This window comes from Galleria mellonella, unplaced genomic scaffold (genome assembly GCF_026898425.1).
Source record: "Galleria mellonella isolate WM207_F2 unplaced genomic scaffold, CSIRO_AGI_GalMel_v1 utg35, whole genome shotgun sequence".
Lineage (NCBI taxonomy): Eukaryota > Metazoa > Arthropoda > Insecta > Lepidoptera > Pyralidae > Galleria > Galleria mellonella.
In genome coordinates this window covers 3,068,335-3,085,726 of record NW_026442082.1, presented here as the reverse complement: position 1 = coordinate 3,085,726, position 17,392 = coordinate 3,068,335, and the positions used below count along the sequence as shown (strand labels likewise).

The window sequence follows — 17,392 nt, the reverse complement described above, 5'->3', positions numbered from 1 at the left end:
ATATCGTCATAGTCGTAGAATACTGACAGATCTTTATATGTAATCTTTGTCAGATCCGTCAGTATTCTACGATTATGACGATATATTCCATTCGTGTTTCTACCGTGAAGCAGATGTGTTTGCATAGCTGTGTTTCAGTTTGAAGGGTGGGATATGGCAGTGAATTTACAGGGTATAGAGGAATAACACCTGAGTCCCCAGGAATGGCAACGCATGGGAGGTATCATGGGCGAAATAGAATACTCTGTATGTCTATAATACTGCTGGTGTCTATAGGCGACGGTTACCTCTTTCCATCAGGTGGGCTGCCAGCTTGTTTATCATTCTAAGTTGCATAAAAAAATATAAATATAAGCAAGTTGAAATGGTAATACGCTGGTCACATAGCTCGAAGAACTGACAACCGATGGATAAGAAAGGTTCTTGAATAGCGACAAATACAAAATATTATAATGTCTGTTATATTCATGTCTACAGATGATAGTTTTTTTTTAATGCATAATAATGGAATGGTAACCCTCTCGCGCTAACGATATACACTGGCGAGGCACCAACGAGTGATGATAGATGAGAATGAATCAACAGATCAGTTAGCCCATTGTGATGAATACAGCTGGAATCGTGTAATCGTAAAGCAGTTGTGTTTGCATTGCTGTGTTTCGGTTTGAAGGGTGGGATATGGCGTGAATTTACTGGATACAGAGGAATAACATCTGAGTCCTCAGGAGTGGCAACGCATGGGGGTATCATGGGCGAAACAGAATACTCTGTTATGTCCATGGTACTACTCATGTCTATAGGCGACGATTACTACTTTCCATCAGGTGGGCCGTCAGCTTGTTTGCCATTCTAAGTTGTATAAAAAAAAATTGCGTGATGGTTTCCGGGGGGACCATGTGGTCGACCTGACAGAGTATATTGGTAACAATAGGATTAGGGGGAAAAGGGATTGTTAGTAATGGGGATTAGCAACCCCATTTCTAGTAATACAGGTCCTGTCAGATTGACCTCCACGCGGTTCCCCATGGAAACTATTGTGATTGGTTTATTTTTTTGGTTTATTTGAATTCTCCACGATGGGCCAACTGACCCGCTTCATCCTCATCTATCATCCTTCACTGTGCGCCTTGCTAGTGTATACCGATAGCACAGGCGGGGTAACCATTCCATTATCATCCATTAAAAAAAGACAATGGGCCTGGTAGTCCGCTTTACTAACAATCCCTACCCCCCTACAGACGACCGTAATCACTTTCCATTAGGTGGGCCGTCAGAACGTCTATCAGTAAAGGTTGCATAGAAATAAAAAAAATTACGACAAAGGAGAATTCTCAATTACCTATGTTGTTTATGTGTTTAATTTTGGCACATTCTGAATCGATTTTGAAGCGACTTCAAAACGAAAGAGTTAACTTAATTCGGTTGTATTTTTGTATGTTTGTTACCACATAACTCCATCAGTTCTAATTCAATTTGATTTTTTTTTGTCTATATGGAAGGATATATTTATAGATTGGTTCCATAGAAATTTTATCAAAATCGGTTTAGTAGTGGTTTAGTTTGGAATTCAAAATAACTGCTATTGTAGAATACAATATTAAGTTATACATGTTGGTATCACATATATTATTTATTTTATTTATTTATTTAAGGCAACCAAACAGCTAAAATAATATATAATTATATACTTAAATAGTAATTTGGTAGCCACTAGAATGTACACAAAATAAAATACAAGTAAACGAAACACAAAATTAGACAATACTAAATGAAACAAAATTAAACAAACAAATACTATTGAAAACTACAGCAACATTGTCAATAATAATGCTCAGAAGTTAATAAAATATTTTTTCAGAAAAACACATTATTTGAGAATAATACCTGTATAACCATTAAAGATAATGATAATAATTTAGAATAAAAAAAAAACATTAGAAAAAATTAAGACTTCTGACTGTATATTAAAGAAAAATTATATAAAAAATAAATTTTTGACAAGAAATTAAAAACGTTAATTAACTATTATGCCATCATTGTCCATAGACATATTTAAAATGGAGGGCAGGGTGGGTGTATGCCCACGCCAGGATTGTTAAGTGTCCATCCTAGGATCCCGAGTTTTTAGCTATGAGCAAAGATTATGTCTAAGAGTACAAACGGACCTCTTTTAGAGACCAGGAAAAAAATCTTAAATACGCGAATGATGCTGCCCCTTTTTAAAAAATGAACGTGAAATCTTAAAACAAAATATTTTCTTGTTCGTATACTTAAAACAAAAATAATTTTGTAAATTTTATCAAAATACCTATAATAATTTGCTGGAAGAGAATTCCTTTAGACATTTTTCGTACATTTGCTTCCTTTATCATTTTGTTTATGTCTTATTGTACGTGCACAATAAAGTATAAATAAAATAAATAAATTTTCAATAGACTTTAGAAAGGAGAGAAAATTCCAATTCGTGTCAATGTTATAATTAATTCTGTTCCGATTTTGATAACTATTTTATCATTGGAAAGAATTTGTACATTTATTTGTTTCATAAATATGAAAGCCAATTAGTTTAGGACTATAAGTATACCTTTTTTTTTATACAACTTAAAATGACAAACAAGCTGACGGCCCACCTGATGGAAAGTGGTAACCGTCGCCTATAGACATGAGCAGTACCATGGACATAACAGAGTATACTGTTTCGCCCATGATAACCCTTATGCGTCGCCATTCCTGAGGACTCAGGTGTTATTCCTCTGTACCCAGTAAATTCACGCCATATCCCACCCTTCAAACCGAAACACAGCCATGCAAATACAACTGCTTCACGGTTGAAACACGAATGGGACAGAGGTACCCAAGCAATCAACTTTTGTACAAAGTCTCCCTCTGGTATCTATAAGTGATACCATCAGGTATTAAGTCTGCCCTGTAGACATATTTTAATGTGTGCAGAAGTATACATAAATAAATATTTGTCTATTAATCTTCCTTTGAGTAAATAAAACAAAATAAAACACTAAGGCAAGATTAAAGTCGTTTTCTGTGTTCACAGATTGAATAACGTCAACCAATAGGCGAAACCCAAATTTACTTTATCTATGTTTATATTAGGTTTGTTTAAAGAAACCAATTGTAAATTGCAAACTGTAAGTCGTTCGCAGTTTCAGACGCGTTTTCGTCGTCGACACATGGTGAAATGGCAAAATGGGTCTCCCTTCAAACCTTAACATTCTTTATAATTCATTATAGTTTTTATCAAGATCAGTATGAGGTAAATTTATTATTCTAAATTCACATTATCCTAACTATGTATATTAGAAACGTAAGTATGTATTATATTTGTAGTTTTATAGTAGATTTAAAAAAAAATACGATTTAAGAAAAGCTTGTAAACAAGTCTATTTTTTTTTTGATGGGTGAAAATGGTATGGTAACCCCGCCTGCGCTAACGGGACACGCTGGCGGAGCACCAGTGAAGGGTGATAGATGAGAATGAAAACAGGCCAGTTAGCCCATCATGATGAATTCACCAGGAATTAACCATGATAGTTTCCAGGGAGAACCACGAGGAGGTCGACCTGGTTGGGTGTATTGTTAGCAATGGGATTCTCAGTCTCCATTACTAACAATCTCTTTCCTCCCCAAACAAGTCTATTTGAGTATGCATTTAATTTGAATTTTTTATCTTATATTTATTGAAGTATTTAAAATTAATTTAATTTGGGGCGGGAGGGTTTCTTAAAAAGACACAATATGACATGTCGTTATCACCATATCAGCCGTTTATTGTCCCCTGTTGAATATAGGTCTCCCCCATTAAGGGGGGTTTGCCAGTAGCTGTAACGTTTGGCAAGCAGGTTGGCAGTTGTTAGAGATTTATATTCATTTTATTCGGGTGTTTCATTTTAGTATTATACATATGTATATTCGATAACTGATATCTAATATATTCGTTATTGGCCCAATATATAGATATTGTAACTACAGTATATTATTATATCAGGCGTTAACTGTTGACTGGTGAATATAGGCCTTCTTCATAAAGGGGGTTGTGTCAGTAGTTGCTACATTTGGCAAGAGGGTTGGCAATTGTAGTTAGGCTTTGGCAATATTTTAAGAGAGACGTTGCTGCCCATTCCTCGACCATACCTTTAGTCGCGTCTTACGACATGCACGGGAAAGGAAGGGGTGGCTTATTTTATGTCGGTATAATTAAGTATACTCATATATATTGCTATATATCGTTCATCCGTATTATTATTAAAATAGTTCAAGGTCTGCAGAAACTTACTGAAAGCAATTCAGATGACGTCGTCTAAAATGAATCGTGGTATTGTACGCATGTTTTTAATATCTAAAAGTCTAGAACTTTCTTCTATTCGGTGTTAAGTTTATTAAATCACGTTGCTGTTTATGAATATTTTTAATTATCTAAATGTCAAAAACATTGTTCCCAACACTAAATACAGTGTTCAATTAAGCAAGAGTCCGGTCACGTGCGAGTTGAATTCACATCGAGGGTTCCGTACGTAATAAATATAATATCTGTAAATAGATAGATATTTTTTTTATTTATATATTTTTTTATACAACTTAGAATGGCAAACAAGCTGACGGTCCACCTGATGGAAAGTGATAACCGTCGCCTACAGACATGAGCAGTACCATGGACATAACAGAGTATACTGTTTCGCCCATGATACTCGTCATGCGTTGCCATTCCTGAGGACTCAGGTGTTATTCCTTTGTATCCAGTAAATTCACGCCATATCCTACTCTTCAAACCGAAACACAGCCATAGATAGATAGATAGATAGCAAGATAGATACTCTTTATTGTTTCTTTCAAAAGATTAAAATAGTAAACGTATACTTATATTGATACTTGCTGCTGATTTTCACCACCGTACAACCCGCCACAAACTTAAGTTCCATCCCAACCATCTGGATGAGTGGCGGTCCTCCACCGTGCGTTTTTCAAGGCACTTTCTTCCACACACAACCGCTCTTTGGGATCAATTTCCAGCTGCAGTATTTTCGAATAGATACGATATCATAACCTCAAAAAGAGCACATTTCTTTTTAAAAGGCCTGCAGCACACCTGCAATGCCGTTGGTGTTGTGGGTGATCATGGGCGGTGGTAGTCAATTACCATCAAGTGAGACGCGTGCTCGTTTGTCCCATGTGTTATGAAAAAAAACTTATTATAGATATAAACAATTACAAGAAATGATCACACTGAGAAAACAGTGGGTAATAATTCCTTGTTTTTTTTTTCGCATGAAAATGTATTTAAATAGTATTTCTTTTTATACAACATGGAATAGCAAATTAAAGGCCCGGCTGATGGAAAGTGGTATCACATTATATGATACACAGGACGTAACAGAATACACTGTGATGCTTATGATGCAGTTCATACGTCGCTATTTCTGAAGATATTAGTGATTTATTTTTATGGAATGCAAATGAACTCTAGGACTTTATCGTTAGCCTCTATGCTTTGTGATTTTAGTGCCATATCACATCCTTCAAACTGAAAGGCAGCTGAGGCAGTTGTCCTTACATGACTGTTATGCAGGGACAGCTGCCTCGCTGCATCACGGCAGAAAAGGGAGTGTGAAAGAAGTATAGATTGTCTATGTAGATATGGCATGCCCCTCCAACTTTTTACTTCAAAGTGTGTGAACATATACAAACATAGTGCTGGCTGAGTTTGTATGTGTGAGAAATCGTCTTTAGTAACGGTCTGACTAGAGGAATTGAAAAGAAAGAGAAAAAAGAAAGAAAAAGGTAGAAAAAAGAAAAAAGAGAAGAAGAAAGAGGAAGGTCGAAACCTTGTAAATATTGTAACTTATACATTTTTAATTATTTAGATTATTTGGAGGGATGTGCCATGTTATCATAGACGATCTTAACTCTCACAGATGAGTTTTATACAAAGTCAGCAACTTGTAAAATGTATATCGCACTTAGCTATCATGAAAGAGAGTACTTGTCCATAAAGCGAAGCGCTTCACTAACAACCGCTATAATAGCAGCCAAATTTTTAATTTTGACTTACTTGCTTTTGGAATATCCAATTAACAACAATGGGAATGTTGACTATATACAGAAAGCAGGCTTATGAATTTTAATTAAAAAAATTGCACGAGCCAAGTTATAATTGGCTCATACTGCCTGTGTGGGTTTGAATACGGAAATAGCGTTATTTTACGTGACTTCAGAAGGTTCTCAATTGGATCGTATTTTGTAACATTTTTATAAAGATTGCGCTGCCCTCTATGATAGTAACATTCCGATATCTACACGACGCGATACGAAATAGACATTTCTGGATATTTATCTAATAGGGTGTAAATGGAATGTAATCCCGCCTGCGCTATTACCCCGCTTCACTAGTACCCCGCAGCGTACACCGACGCTGCGGGGTACTAGTGAAGAAATCAGGTCAGTTGGCCCATCGTGTTGAATTCAGTAGAATTAAACACAATGTTTTTAAGGGAGATCAACCTGATAATAATACTATTGTTAGCTGTAGGGCCAATTGGCTACTAAAAATTCCTTTTCCCTCATCTTAGCGTACTTTTTTTATGGATGATAATGGAATGGTAACCCCGCCCGCGCTATCGGTATATACTGGCGGGGCACAGGTAACCCAGGTGGATTTATCATTCTATTTTCACCTATTAAAAAAATAACTAATAGTGTAGGCGGAATGAACTCCAATGGTATAATAATAATAAAATACATATGTATATGCTATATGTCGGCCATGTCTGTTTTTTTTTTACAACGCAGGGGGCAAACGAGCATGCGGCTCACCTGATGGTAAATGACTATCGCCGCCCAAATGTGGCCCCGGCATAGAATAAGTTGCTCCTTTCTTTTCCGTGGATGTCGTAAGAGCCCACCAAGGGAGGACGAGGCATGAGCAGCAGCGTCCCTTTTAAACATCTCTAAAGCCTGACTGTGATACCAATCCGCCTGCCAAGCGGAAACTACTGGCAAAACTCCCCAAGAGGGAGGCTTATGTTCAGCAGTGGACAGTTAAAGGCTGGTACGAAGATGATGGTATATGTTATAACATACACACATATTATTTTTAAATACATATTTCATTTTTTGTTTTATTTCAGGTTGAAGCAAGTACAAATAGTGGTTTATTTAGCAGTATCGAAAAATACGCAGCTGAGGTATGTATGAATGAATGAATGGTTTATTTTCTCTTCACAAAAGGTAGTATAAAGTGACAACTAGAGGTACAATTTGATATGAAGACCAATTTTGTGGGAGACTGGTGCTTGCGGTAGGTTTTGAAGAACCTTTGTTACAAGTCACCAGTGCCCCATCTCCATGGGCTACACAAATACAAAGCAACCAATTAGTGTTATAATACACAGATAACAATAATGAAATATAAAGTGCAAGAATGAACTTAACATTAAAACATATTTCTAGTATATAACTTAGGCAAAGTTAATTACAAAATATAGACTATGTGTGTGTGTGTGTGTGTGTGTGTGTGTGTGTGTGTGTGTGTGTGTGTGTGTGTGTGTGTGTGTGTGTGTGTGTGTGTGTGTGTGTGTGTGTGTGTGTGTGTGTGTGTGTGTGTGTGTGTGTGTGTGTGTGTGTGTGTGTGTGTGTGTGTGTGTGTGTGTGTGTGTGTGTGTGTGTGTGTGTGTGTGTGTGTGTGTGTGTGTGTGTGTGTGTGTGTGTGTGTGTGTGTGTGTGTGTGTGTGTGTGTGTGTGTGTGTGTGTGTGTGTGTGTGTGTGTGTGTGTGTGTGTGTGTGTGTGTGTGTGTGTGTGTGTGTGTGTGTGTGTGTGTGTGTGTGTGTGTGTGTGTGTGTGTGTGTGTGTGTGTGTGTGTGTGTGTGTGTGTGTGTGTGTGTGTGTGTGTGTGTGTGTGTGTGTGTGTGTGTGTGTGTGTGTTCAACTAAATAAAGTGGAGATAGATATATAATTTATTTATATCACTTACAGCATATAAATAACATTAGCTATGTATGTTGTTCTAATAAATTATTACTAAGGCAAGATTCTGACTAAAAGTTGTAAATTATTTATACATAGATCAACAATACCAACTAGATGAAGCATCACGAACTAAAACAGAGCTCAAATGTGTTTACGTTAAATAAGACCTCACGAACTAAAATGGGAGGTTGACTTTTAACGGAATTTCGAACGTATTTAAATCGTTTCGAATTCGAATTTAGCATTGAAAAATACATACAACCTCAAATTTGCACCGTTTTACGATCAACCCCTGACTTTTAATCGCGATTTTTATATTTCGCAATAAGTGGTAAAAAAACGTTTACGGGGTCAGCTAGTATATATATATATATATATATATATATATATATATATATATATATATATATATATATATATATATATATATATATATATATATATATATATATATATACTGACTCAATAACAAATCTATTAAATATCCGATATATGATATCGAAATTAAGAACCCGATCGAAATAAATATATATATGTTTTTCAAGCTTACTGCAGCGCATTGTTGGCGCGTGTTATTCCAACCGTACCACTGTATTACGCAATATAATTTTCTCACTCAAATTGTTCACCATTCATGTAGCGGCTACCATTTTACATTTGTAAAAGCAAACCGATTTTAATTCTCATAAAATAAGTTATTTTGATTTAATTAATTAATTAATAAACTACTAAACTGATTTTGATAAAACTTTTATGGGAGTAATCTATGACTGTGTTATTTTAAATAGAAACAGGATTTTGCTTAAATCACTTTACAATTAACGGAGTTATGAGGTAACAAATATAAAAAATAAATACAATCGATTCGAGAACCTTCTTCTTTTTGAAGTCTGTTGAAAAATTAATATAGACATTGATGCTCCTTTCCACTTTGGGTTTGCTGGAAGAAAACTCTATCAGAGTTAAGCTCGCCTTTGTACTTTTGTTTACCTCTGTCATATTTTTATAACTAATGTGTACAATAAAGTATTAAATAAATAAAATAAATAAACTGTAGACATAATGCGTCGATATACGGACAGATGGTCAGGACAAAATTATAAGGGAGATCCCTTAAAATAGATATTTTTACTATTTGGTTATAGAACTACAAAAATGTGAGAAATAGAAAAAAAAGCAATTAAGTATTAAGAGTCCCCTGTAGACATGTTTTAACGTGTGCAGAAGTATAAATAAATAAATAAATAAATAAATTTAGTCACAATCAAAAACACTTATAAAAATGACGTTCTTTTTATTCTTCACAGTACAATGTAGCTCAACCGGCTGATAGTGAAAAAAATTTCCACCACTCCCCACATATTAACTCAAATACAAAGAAACGGATAGTGAGATCTAAAAAGAAGTTGCTCAAGAAGAAATTAGAAAAACCGAGAATAGAAGAGAGCAAAGAAAATATCAGCCAAGAATCGGGTGCGGAGACACACAGGAGAATTGAAAAGAAATACGAGTATAAGAGAACGAGAAGCAGACATAAATCATTGAAAACTCCATTAAAAAATAACTTCTCGGTATCACGGGATATAGCCGGAAGGAAACCTATGGACATAATTGTACACATTAAAATGAATGAATAATACATTAATGTAGATATTTTTTAATTTTATTAATTAATTAGATTCTGGTGATATTGCTAAGATGGAGTTGCTCATCTATTTCCGTGGGAATTTCGGTAAACCTATTCCTTTATAAAAGAAATTCCGGTAAACAAAATTAAATACATCTGGAACAGTACCTACCATACGAGAGAAGGAAAACTAGAAATAAAAGATTGTGTTCCACAAAACCGACTTCAGTTATTTTGATTTAAAAACTAAACTGCAAAATCCATTTTGATAACATTTCTATGAGACTAAACTGTATGTATAACCTTTCAGATAAAATAATCCAATAAAAAAAAAATACATACTTATAGATTGTTTTCATGCAATGGAAATATATTTTTTCAGATAAAAAGAATTTTCCAAATCGGTTTATAACTGACAGAGTTAGAAGATAATAAAATAAAAAATAAAAAAGCAAGTTTTTTTTTTTAAATCATTTGAATATCGTAACTAGTTATTGAGTAATACAATAATATTAATTGTTTACAAACTTTCGTAAATTAAAATTATAAATGAGGAAGTTTGTAATGATGTTTAGATTTTTGTATGTATGTTACTCAACCACGCTTAAACAGCTGAATGGATTTGAGTGAAAATGTGATGCTTTTCAAAGAGGACCGCGAGGAGATAGACCTGACCCTGAATATACCCTATATATCTAACAATGGGTTTGCTAGTTCCCATTACTAACAATCCCTTTTCTCTCCTGCAATAGAACTAGGTACGTTCCTTTTTTACTTATGTACATCCTTTACTTACTTCTTTATTGTTCCTCATTCTTACATATCGTAGGTGGCGGATACCACTAGCAAATGTCCATGCATGTGCTGGGTTGATGTCAGGCAGGCGACTGGTCGTAGTTAAATCACAGAAAAATACACTATTATAGAACAGGAATAGATTGCTATTATTTGCATATTTTAGGTGCATTTTTAATATAATACTATGGGGATACTGTACAAAGTCGTTCGTTTGCGTCCATCCTATTTATAAATGCGAAAGTTTGTTATGATAGCTTGTAGTGGACGGATATTTGTTACTGTTTTATGCAAAAACTACCAAATGGATTTGAATAAAATTTGGTACACGCATAGTTTATATTTCACTCGGCATAAAGGATATTCTACGTGGCGATAGCGTACGGGCAAACGCAGTGTAAGACGACCCCCCACTAGATGGATTCAGCGGATGCAGGTGGCTCAGGACCGTTCTTTATGGCAGTCTATGGGGGAGGCTTATGTCCAGCAGTGGACGGATAATGGCTGAAATAATAATGATAATAATATATTCTGATGTGCTGATTTACGTGGGCGAGCCTATTTATAAAGGCGGGTTTATAAAATAGCACAATAAATGAAAATGTTGTTTCTATACATATATAAATATATTGACGTCGTGTGGTCTCAGCATAGAATGGGCTATCCCTTCCTTTCCCGTGGGTGTTATAAGTGGCAACTAAGGAAACTTTATGGTCGAGGAATGAGCAGCTGTGCCCGTCCTTAAATATAACCAAAGATTTAGAATTAAGGTTGCCAATTCGCCTGCGTGGCAACTATTGGCAAAACCCCCTTTTATAGGGGAGGCCTATGTTTAGCAGTGGACAGTTAATAGTTGAAATGATGATGATTAATACGTCGATGAAAATAATTTGTAATAAAAAAATATTTTCTAAAAAAATATTTAAGGAGTTTTCACCTATGAACACGTCCTAGGAGTGACTAGATTTTTTGTTATTTCAAAAAAAAAATTATGAAGATCATGTCCCACAAAAAAAAAAAGATTTTAATTGTGACAAAACCATGTACTTTAATTAAAAACTAAACTACTAAACCGATGTTGATAAAATTTCTATAGAACCAGACTGTAGGTATATCCTTTCAGATAAAAAAAGAATTTTTCAAATCAGTCTGAAACTGGCGGAGTTATGAGGTAATATACATAAAATATACAACCGAATTGAGGACTTTCTTCTTTTTACAGTCGGTTAAAAAAGGAATTATTATGATTACTATTAAAAAAACCGGGTTGTAAGAAAGACTCTGTTTTCCGCACTTAGCCTCTCATTTGGGCCGTTGTGCGTGAAAAAAAAAAAAACCGGGTTATAAATAAATCTTTTATTGCTAGATAATTGTTCATCGCTATACTCGTAATTAAGAGTTTACATTCATCATTCGAGTAGTCGTCGAGTTCTTTATGTGTTTGTTCAATTTCCTAGATTTTTTTCGGTATCGCCTCCTCAGTTTCATTTTCAAGCGTCGCATCAGTTTGGGTATAGCACTGTTTCGCCTCTCGCCTTTAACTGATGAATACTTGTTGATTTCTTTCACCAGATGTTCTAGAAGACTTTCAGTTACAGCTTCCACATGTCGTGCGTACTGAAATTTCAATTTTATTAACCCTTCGATTGTTTGACTTTGTAGCAGACATAGTCACTCTACTGCTACTTACCTATTTAAATTAAAAGGGGGAGCGTTTATTATTAATGCGCAATATCCACTACCAATCTTATTGTTAGCAATATCAGGTCGACCTCCCCGTTGTCCCTTTCGGAAACCACAGTGCTGAATTTCAGGTGTATTCATCACGATGAGCTAATTGATCTACCTTTACATTCTCACTTATTGTCCCTCACTGGTGCCCCGTCAGCGTATACTGTTAACGCAGGCGGGGTTACCATTTCATTATCATCCAATAAAAAAACTTAAGAACTGTAAATTGTTCATACATGGGACTTCGTCCGCGTGACCGGGATATGTTAACAAATTGAGATAAATTCCCGTGATATATTATTAAATAAGTATAATACACTTAAATACATATATATTAATATATATTTAACTAACACACGTAGTGCTTCTAATAAAATGCGCTTAAACTTTATATGCGTTAAAATACAATTCTTTATATGTAAAATACAAGGGGAAAACCCGATGTAATCCATTAGTAGTGGGATTTTTAAAGATCCTTATATATTATAAAAAAATCTGGATAAATAACCTACATTTTTCTCCACCCGTACAATATGTGTATACTAGAGAAAACAATCCCGGGATCCCGAATGACAAGGATAATTATATATAAATTTATTGTATACATTAAAATAAATAATTAATAATAATTTTTGAACGACCACAGACGCAAAAAATAAAATTGTCATCGTTAAAAAAAAACCAATTGCCTTTGTCATTTGGGATCCTGGGACTGAATTCTCTAGTGTATACCAAATTTCATAGTGATTGACTAAATCATTAAAAGGTAAGTTATAAGGTAAAAAAAATCATTTTCACATTTATAATATTAGTAAGGATTTTCTTTTAATATTTCTGACTGATAAATACTAGTAAGTAAAGAATCCTAAACTAACTTTTGTCTTATATCCTGTATCTATTTTTATATTGTATTAATATATTAGGTTGTTAAATAAAACGAAAAAAAAAAAACAAACATACTGGGACAAGTTCTGTTTCATATAAACCCAACAGGGTTACGAAAATAATCGTCGGACAAATCCGTCCGGGACGGTTAAAAGGTTAAAGGCCTACGCAGAAGATAATGTTTTGTCTGTGATCATTTCCCATTGTGTTACCTGTGTACTGATTGTCTACTAGTCAATTATCATCTATCATAGGAACGTGGAACATCATCATCATCATATCATCCGCAACTATCCACTATTGAACATTGGCCTCTTCCTATTGAGGGATGCTGCCAGTAGTTGCCACGCGTGGTAGGCAGTATGTGGAGCATATTATTACACGTTTAGTAAATTTATAATAAAGCACCTACTTACATGTCAAAATAATAAGGTAATAATAATATTCATGAATAGTCGGAAAATTCTTAGATATAGATGAGGATGAAGTAGCCACCCGTCATACACAAGCATAACTTTCCATACAAACATACACACTGCACTCACTTAGTCACGTACCTGTAAGTGTAGTATGTTTACCAGCGCTAAAAGCTGAGGAATTTAAAAGACAACCAGAGGGAGACTTTGTACAAAAGTCGATTGCATGGGTACCTCTGTCCCATTCGTGTGTCAACCGTGAAGCAATTGTGTTTGCAAAGCTGTGTTTCGGTTTGAAGGGTGGGATATGGCGTGAATTTACAGGGTACAGAGGAATAACACCTGAGTCCTCAGGAATGGCAACGCATGGGGGGTATCATGGGCGAAACAGTATACTCTGTTATGTCTATGGTACTGCTCATGTTTAGGCGTCATAGGCGACGGTTACCACTTTCCATCAGGCGGGCCGTCAGCTTGTTTGCCATTCTAAGTTGTATAAAAAAAAAAGACAAGTATGTTCATGATATAGAAGTTTTAGCAATGGGGTCTTATAGCTTCATTTTTGCAGCTACTTTCATTGTACACGATGGACTTTGACGAGCACGGAGAAAATGGCAATTATTTTTTAATTAAACCAAAGATGAATTTGATAATTCAGAGGCTGGGATTCGATCTTGCGACCGCGGTTGTCACCAATGCTACACTATTACGACTACTATTGGCGTTAATTTATCTAGTTATTATGCAAAAACCCGGGGTCCATTCTTATTTTTCAGATACATGGCACACGCCTACTTTTTTTTTAATGGGTGATAATGGAATAGTAACCCCGCCTGCACTATCTGTATGCGCTGGCGGGGCACCAGTGAGAGATGATAGATGAGGATAAAACCAGTTGAGTTAGCTCATCCTGACGAATTTAACTAGAATCAACCACGATGGTTTCCAGGGGGAACCACGTGGAGGTCGACCTGATATGGTATATTGTAAGTAACGGGGCTATTTTACTCCATTACTAAGAATGTCTTTCCCTCCGGCACACGACTACTGTGCCGCGCTTATTTCTGTCTCGCGCATTTAGATTGTGCGATAAGCTCCCCTCCGAGGCTTTTACCTTGCGTTACAATATGGGACTCATTAACAACGGGACTTTAAAAGGCCGGTTACGCGCTAGCAGTTTCCCTTATGTTGCACGTGTCTATGCACGCAGAAGACACTTCACATCAGCCGGATCATCCGATTTTGCCTCCTCATCAATACAAAAAATCACCCTATCAGGTTGACCAACTCGCACTTCCCCCTGGAAACTATCGTGATTGATTCATTAGTGAATTTGTCACGATGGACTAACTGATCTGCTTCATCTTCACTTATTATCTCTAACTGATGCCCCGCCAGTGTATACCGATTCTGCAGGCAGAATTACCATTCCATTATCATCTATTAAAAAAATACAAAAAAGTCTAAATTTTCTTCAATCCTACTCATTTTTTTTACAACACAGGGGGCAAACAAGCATGCGTTTCTCACCTGACGGTAAGTGACCGCCGCCCATGATCACCCACAACACTAACAGCATTGCAGGTGTGCTGCCGGCCTTTTAAAAAGGAATATGTTCTTTTCATGAAGGTTATGATGTCGTATCGGTTCGGAAATACTGCTGTTGGAAGTTGAATCCAAAGTGGTTGTTCGTGGAAGAAAGTGCATTAAAAACGCACGATGGAAGACCGCCACTTGTCCAAATGGTTGGGATAAAACTCATGTTTATTTTGGGAAAACTGTTCAGTGTCTTTGCTAGAAGAGAACTCTATCGACATGATGCTAATGCCTATGCCTATTTCCCTGTACAATGTACTTGTAACTGTCAAGAAATAAATTACTGTTTATCAGGAGCTAGGATCAACACTATTAGAGAAACTTACCCTTTGTTTTTTATTGTAATTACCTTCCATTTCGTATTCCTGTGCCAAATGTTTGCCATTAAATGTGTAACCCTGTAAGCATAATAATAAGTGATTTATTTAATTGTAATAATATATATAATATTTTGTTTACGATTTTTTTTATTACTTGATATCACGCAATTGGGTTCATAGGAATATAATATTTAAATATATATGCTAGATAATTAAATTTATATTCTATTTCTTTTATATTAATACCCGTCCTTTATGTATTTTTTATTATAACAGATTGTTAATTGTAAATCTTTGTCGGGTGCCCACGATACAGGTTCGCCTAGTGTGGGGCCCATTGTATCTTGTGTTTGTAACTTTGTTTTTATCAAATAATAAATTTCTATTTAAAATAATAATTTAATTATTATATACATAATATAATATATATATATATATATAATTTAATTTATATTATTTTTTTATATTATATTATATAATATTAATTTTCGAAATAAAAAAAAACCTGTGATATAGTAAAATTAATTCCAATTCAATAAAATTATGCACTCACTTCTAATCATCCAATGTTAGACAAACTTGTTAAAATGTTTCTACAAACTTTGTTAAAGTATTGCGTCTGGACACGGAACTTCTAAAGAGGCTTTTTAACTTTTTTATGACTCTCTGTCCTAAAATAACTACTTATTCTTTTAAATTTCACTTCAGGTCCCTTTTGGATGTAACTTTTGTATAGCAATATAATAATAATTATAATTTTTATTTCAGAAAACAATTTCGTCTATTTAGTTAGTTACTATTTCCTTTCAAATTATGTCAGTAAAAAGTTTATATACAATTAAAGAAATTCACTCAGATGTAATCCAGCCGTCTGAATATGAATCTGGCTTTATTTTTTTTTTCTATATTAAATAATTAAAAACTTATTATATGAAATAGGTACGTACCTCTTTTAAGTGTAAATCTTTACATTCGCATGCCAGTATGAAAATAAATATAAAAAATACCGTATAGAATGAAAAAAGAGGAAACATTCTATTTTTAAAATGAGTTAAAAAAAATTATGTGTATTATATAAAAAAAATATGTCCGGCGTCGGTACAAGCGAAGTGTTAATTGAATAGTGTTGCTAGTTTATTGTTGTTCCGCTCTATTATGGAAACATTTCATTTGTTTTGGCAAGTAATCGATAAAGTTCAATATGTTTTATAAACGGAAATGCTTGTATTGTGCGCGACAACGCCAAAATAACAATTTACAAGCAAGATGATATTTGTTCTACTAAACTTTTTAATACAATAAAATCATAATTAAACGACGACAGGAAATATTATAGACGTGACGCGCCGGGGGGGGGGGGGTATGTACAATTATTGGATATTAACAGACTATCTATTATCTAGTCAACTATTCATTTGTTTATTCTTTGAATTTTATTAAAACAGACAACTTACCCAAATTAGAAGAAGAATATAGTCAACAAATTTCATAAATATGTAGAATAGTATAGTTATCCGTTTAGTTATATATATATATATATATATATATATATATTTTTTATTTATTTATTAATTTTTTTTTGATGGGTGAAAATGTTATGGTATACTTTTTTTATGCAACTTAGAATGGCAAACAAGCTGACATCTCACCTGATAGAAAGTGGTAAGCGTCGCCTATAGATATGAACAATACCATATATTAAATCATGGTTAATTCCTGATGAATTCATCATGATGGGCTAACTGGCCTGGTTTTCATTCGTATCTATCACCCTTCACTGGTGCTCCGCCAGCGTATCCCGTTAGCGCAGGCGGGATTACCATACCATTTTTACCCATCAAAAAAAACCTTTATAACCTATACAAAACCTTAAAGAATGTCGTGAATAGATAGCGGTTAAATTTTATATAAGAAATAAATAAATAATAAAAAAAAATATTAGCTTTATTTATTTATTTGTCGATTACTTTAATAAATTTCGGTGTTCTTTTGTAATTTATAACGCACGTATCTACTACTTAACGCTTTATACATTGAAAGCATG

At 34.6% G+C, this 17,392-nt stretch overlaps 2 protein-coding genes across 2 annotated transcripts; one reads left to right on the top strand and one right to left on the bottom strand.

The window, feature by feature from the left end:
• The first annotated feature begins 3,156 nt into the window (after positions 1 to 3,156).
• LOC128201111 (uncharacterized) lies at positions 3,157 to 9,676 on the top strand. Its single transcript, XM_052896852.1, has 3 exons — positions 3,157 to 3,271; positions 7,140 to 7,196; positions 9,286 to 9,676. The coding sequence occupies exons 1-3, from the start codon at positions 3,197 to 3,199 to the stop codon at positions 9,613 to 9,615; spliced, it is 462 nt and encodes a 153-aa protein (XP_052752812.1). The 5' UTR covers positions 3,157 to 3,196; the 3' UTR covers positions 9,616 to 9,676.
• Positions 9,677 to 11,766: 2,090 nt separating this feature from the next.
• Positions 11,767 to 16,459, bottom strand: LOC116412826 (uncharacterized). Its single transcript, XM_031908288.2, has 3 exons — positions 16,296 to 16,459; positions 15,355 to 15,426; positions 11,767 to 12,017 (listed from the first exon to the last, which is right to left on the bottom strand). The coding sequence occupies exons 1-3, from the start codon at positions 16,380 to 16,382 to the stop codon at positions 11,793 to 11,795; spliced, it is 384 nt and encodes a 127-aa protein (XP_031764148.2). The 5' UTR covers positions 16,383 to 16,459; the 3' UTR covers positions 11,767 to 11,792.
• Between the last annotated feature and the right edge of the window lie 933 nt (positions 16,460 to 17,392).

Coding starts and splice junctions, on each gene's coding strand:
- LOC128201111 (XM_052896852.1), top strand. CDS start 3,197: ATGGCAAAATGGGTCTCCCTTCAAACCTTAACATTCTTTATAATTCAT. Junction 3,272..7,139: donor TTTATCAAGATCAGTATGAG/GTAAATTTATTA, acceptor GTTTTATTTCAG/GTTGAAGCAAGTACAAATAG. Junction 7,197..9,285: donor TCGAAAAATACGCAGCTGAG/GTATGTATGAAT, acceptor TATTCTTCACAG/TACAATGTAGCTCAACCGGC.
- LOC116412826 (XM_031908288.2), bottom strand. CDS start 16,382: ATGTTTCCTCTTTTTTCATTCTATACGGTATTTTTTATATTTATTTTC. Junction 15,427..16,295: donor AAGATTTACACTTAAAAGAG/GTACGTACCTAT, acceptor TTATGCTTACAG/GGTTACACATTTAATGGCAA. Junction 12,018..15,354: donor ATTACAATAAAAAACAAAGG/GTAAGTTTCTCT, acceptor TTGAAATTTCAG/TACGCACGACATGTGGAAGC.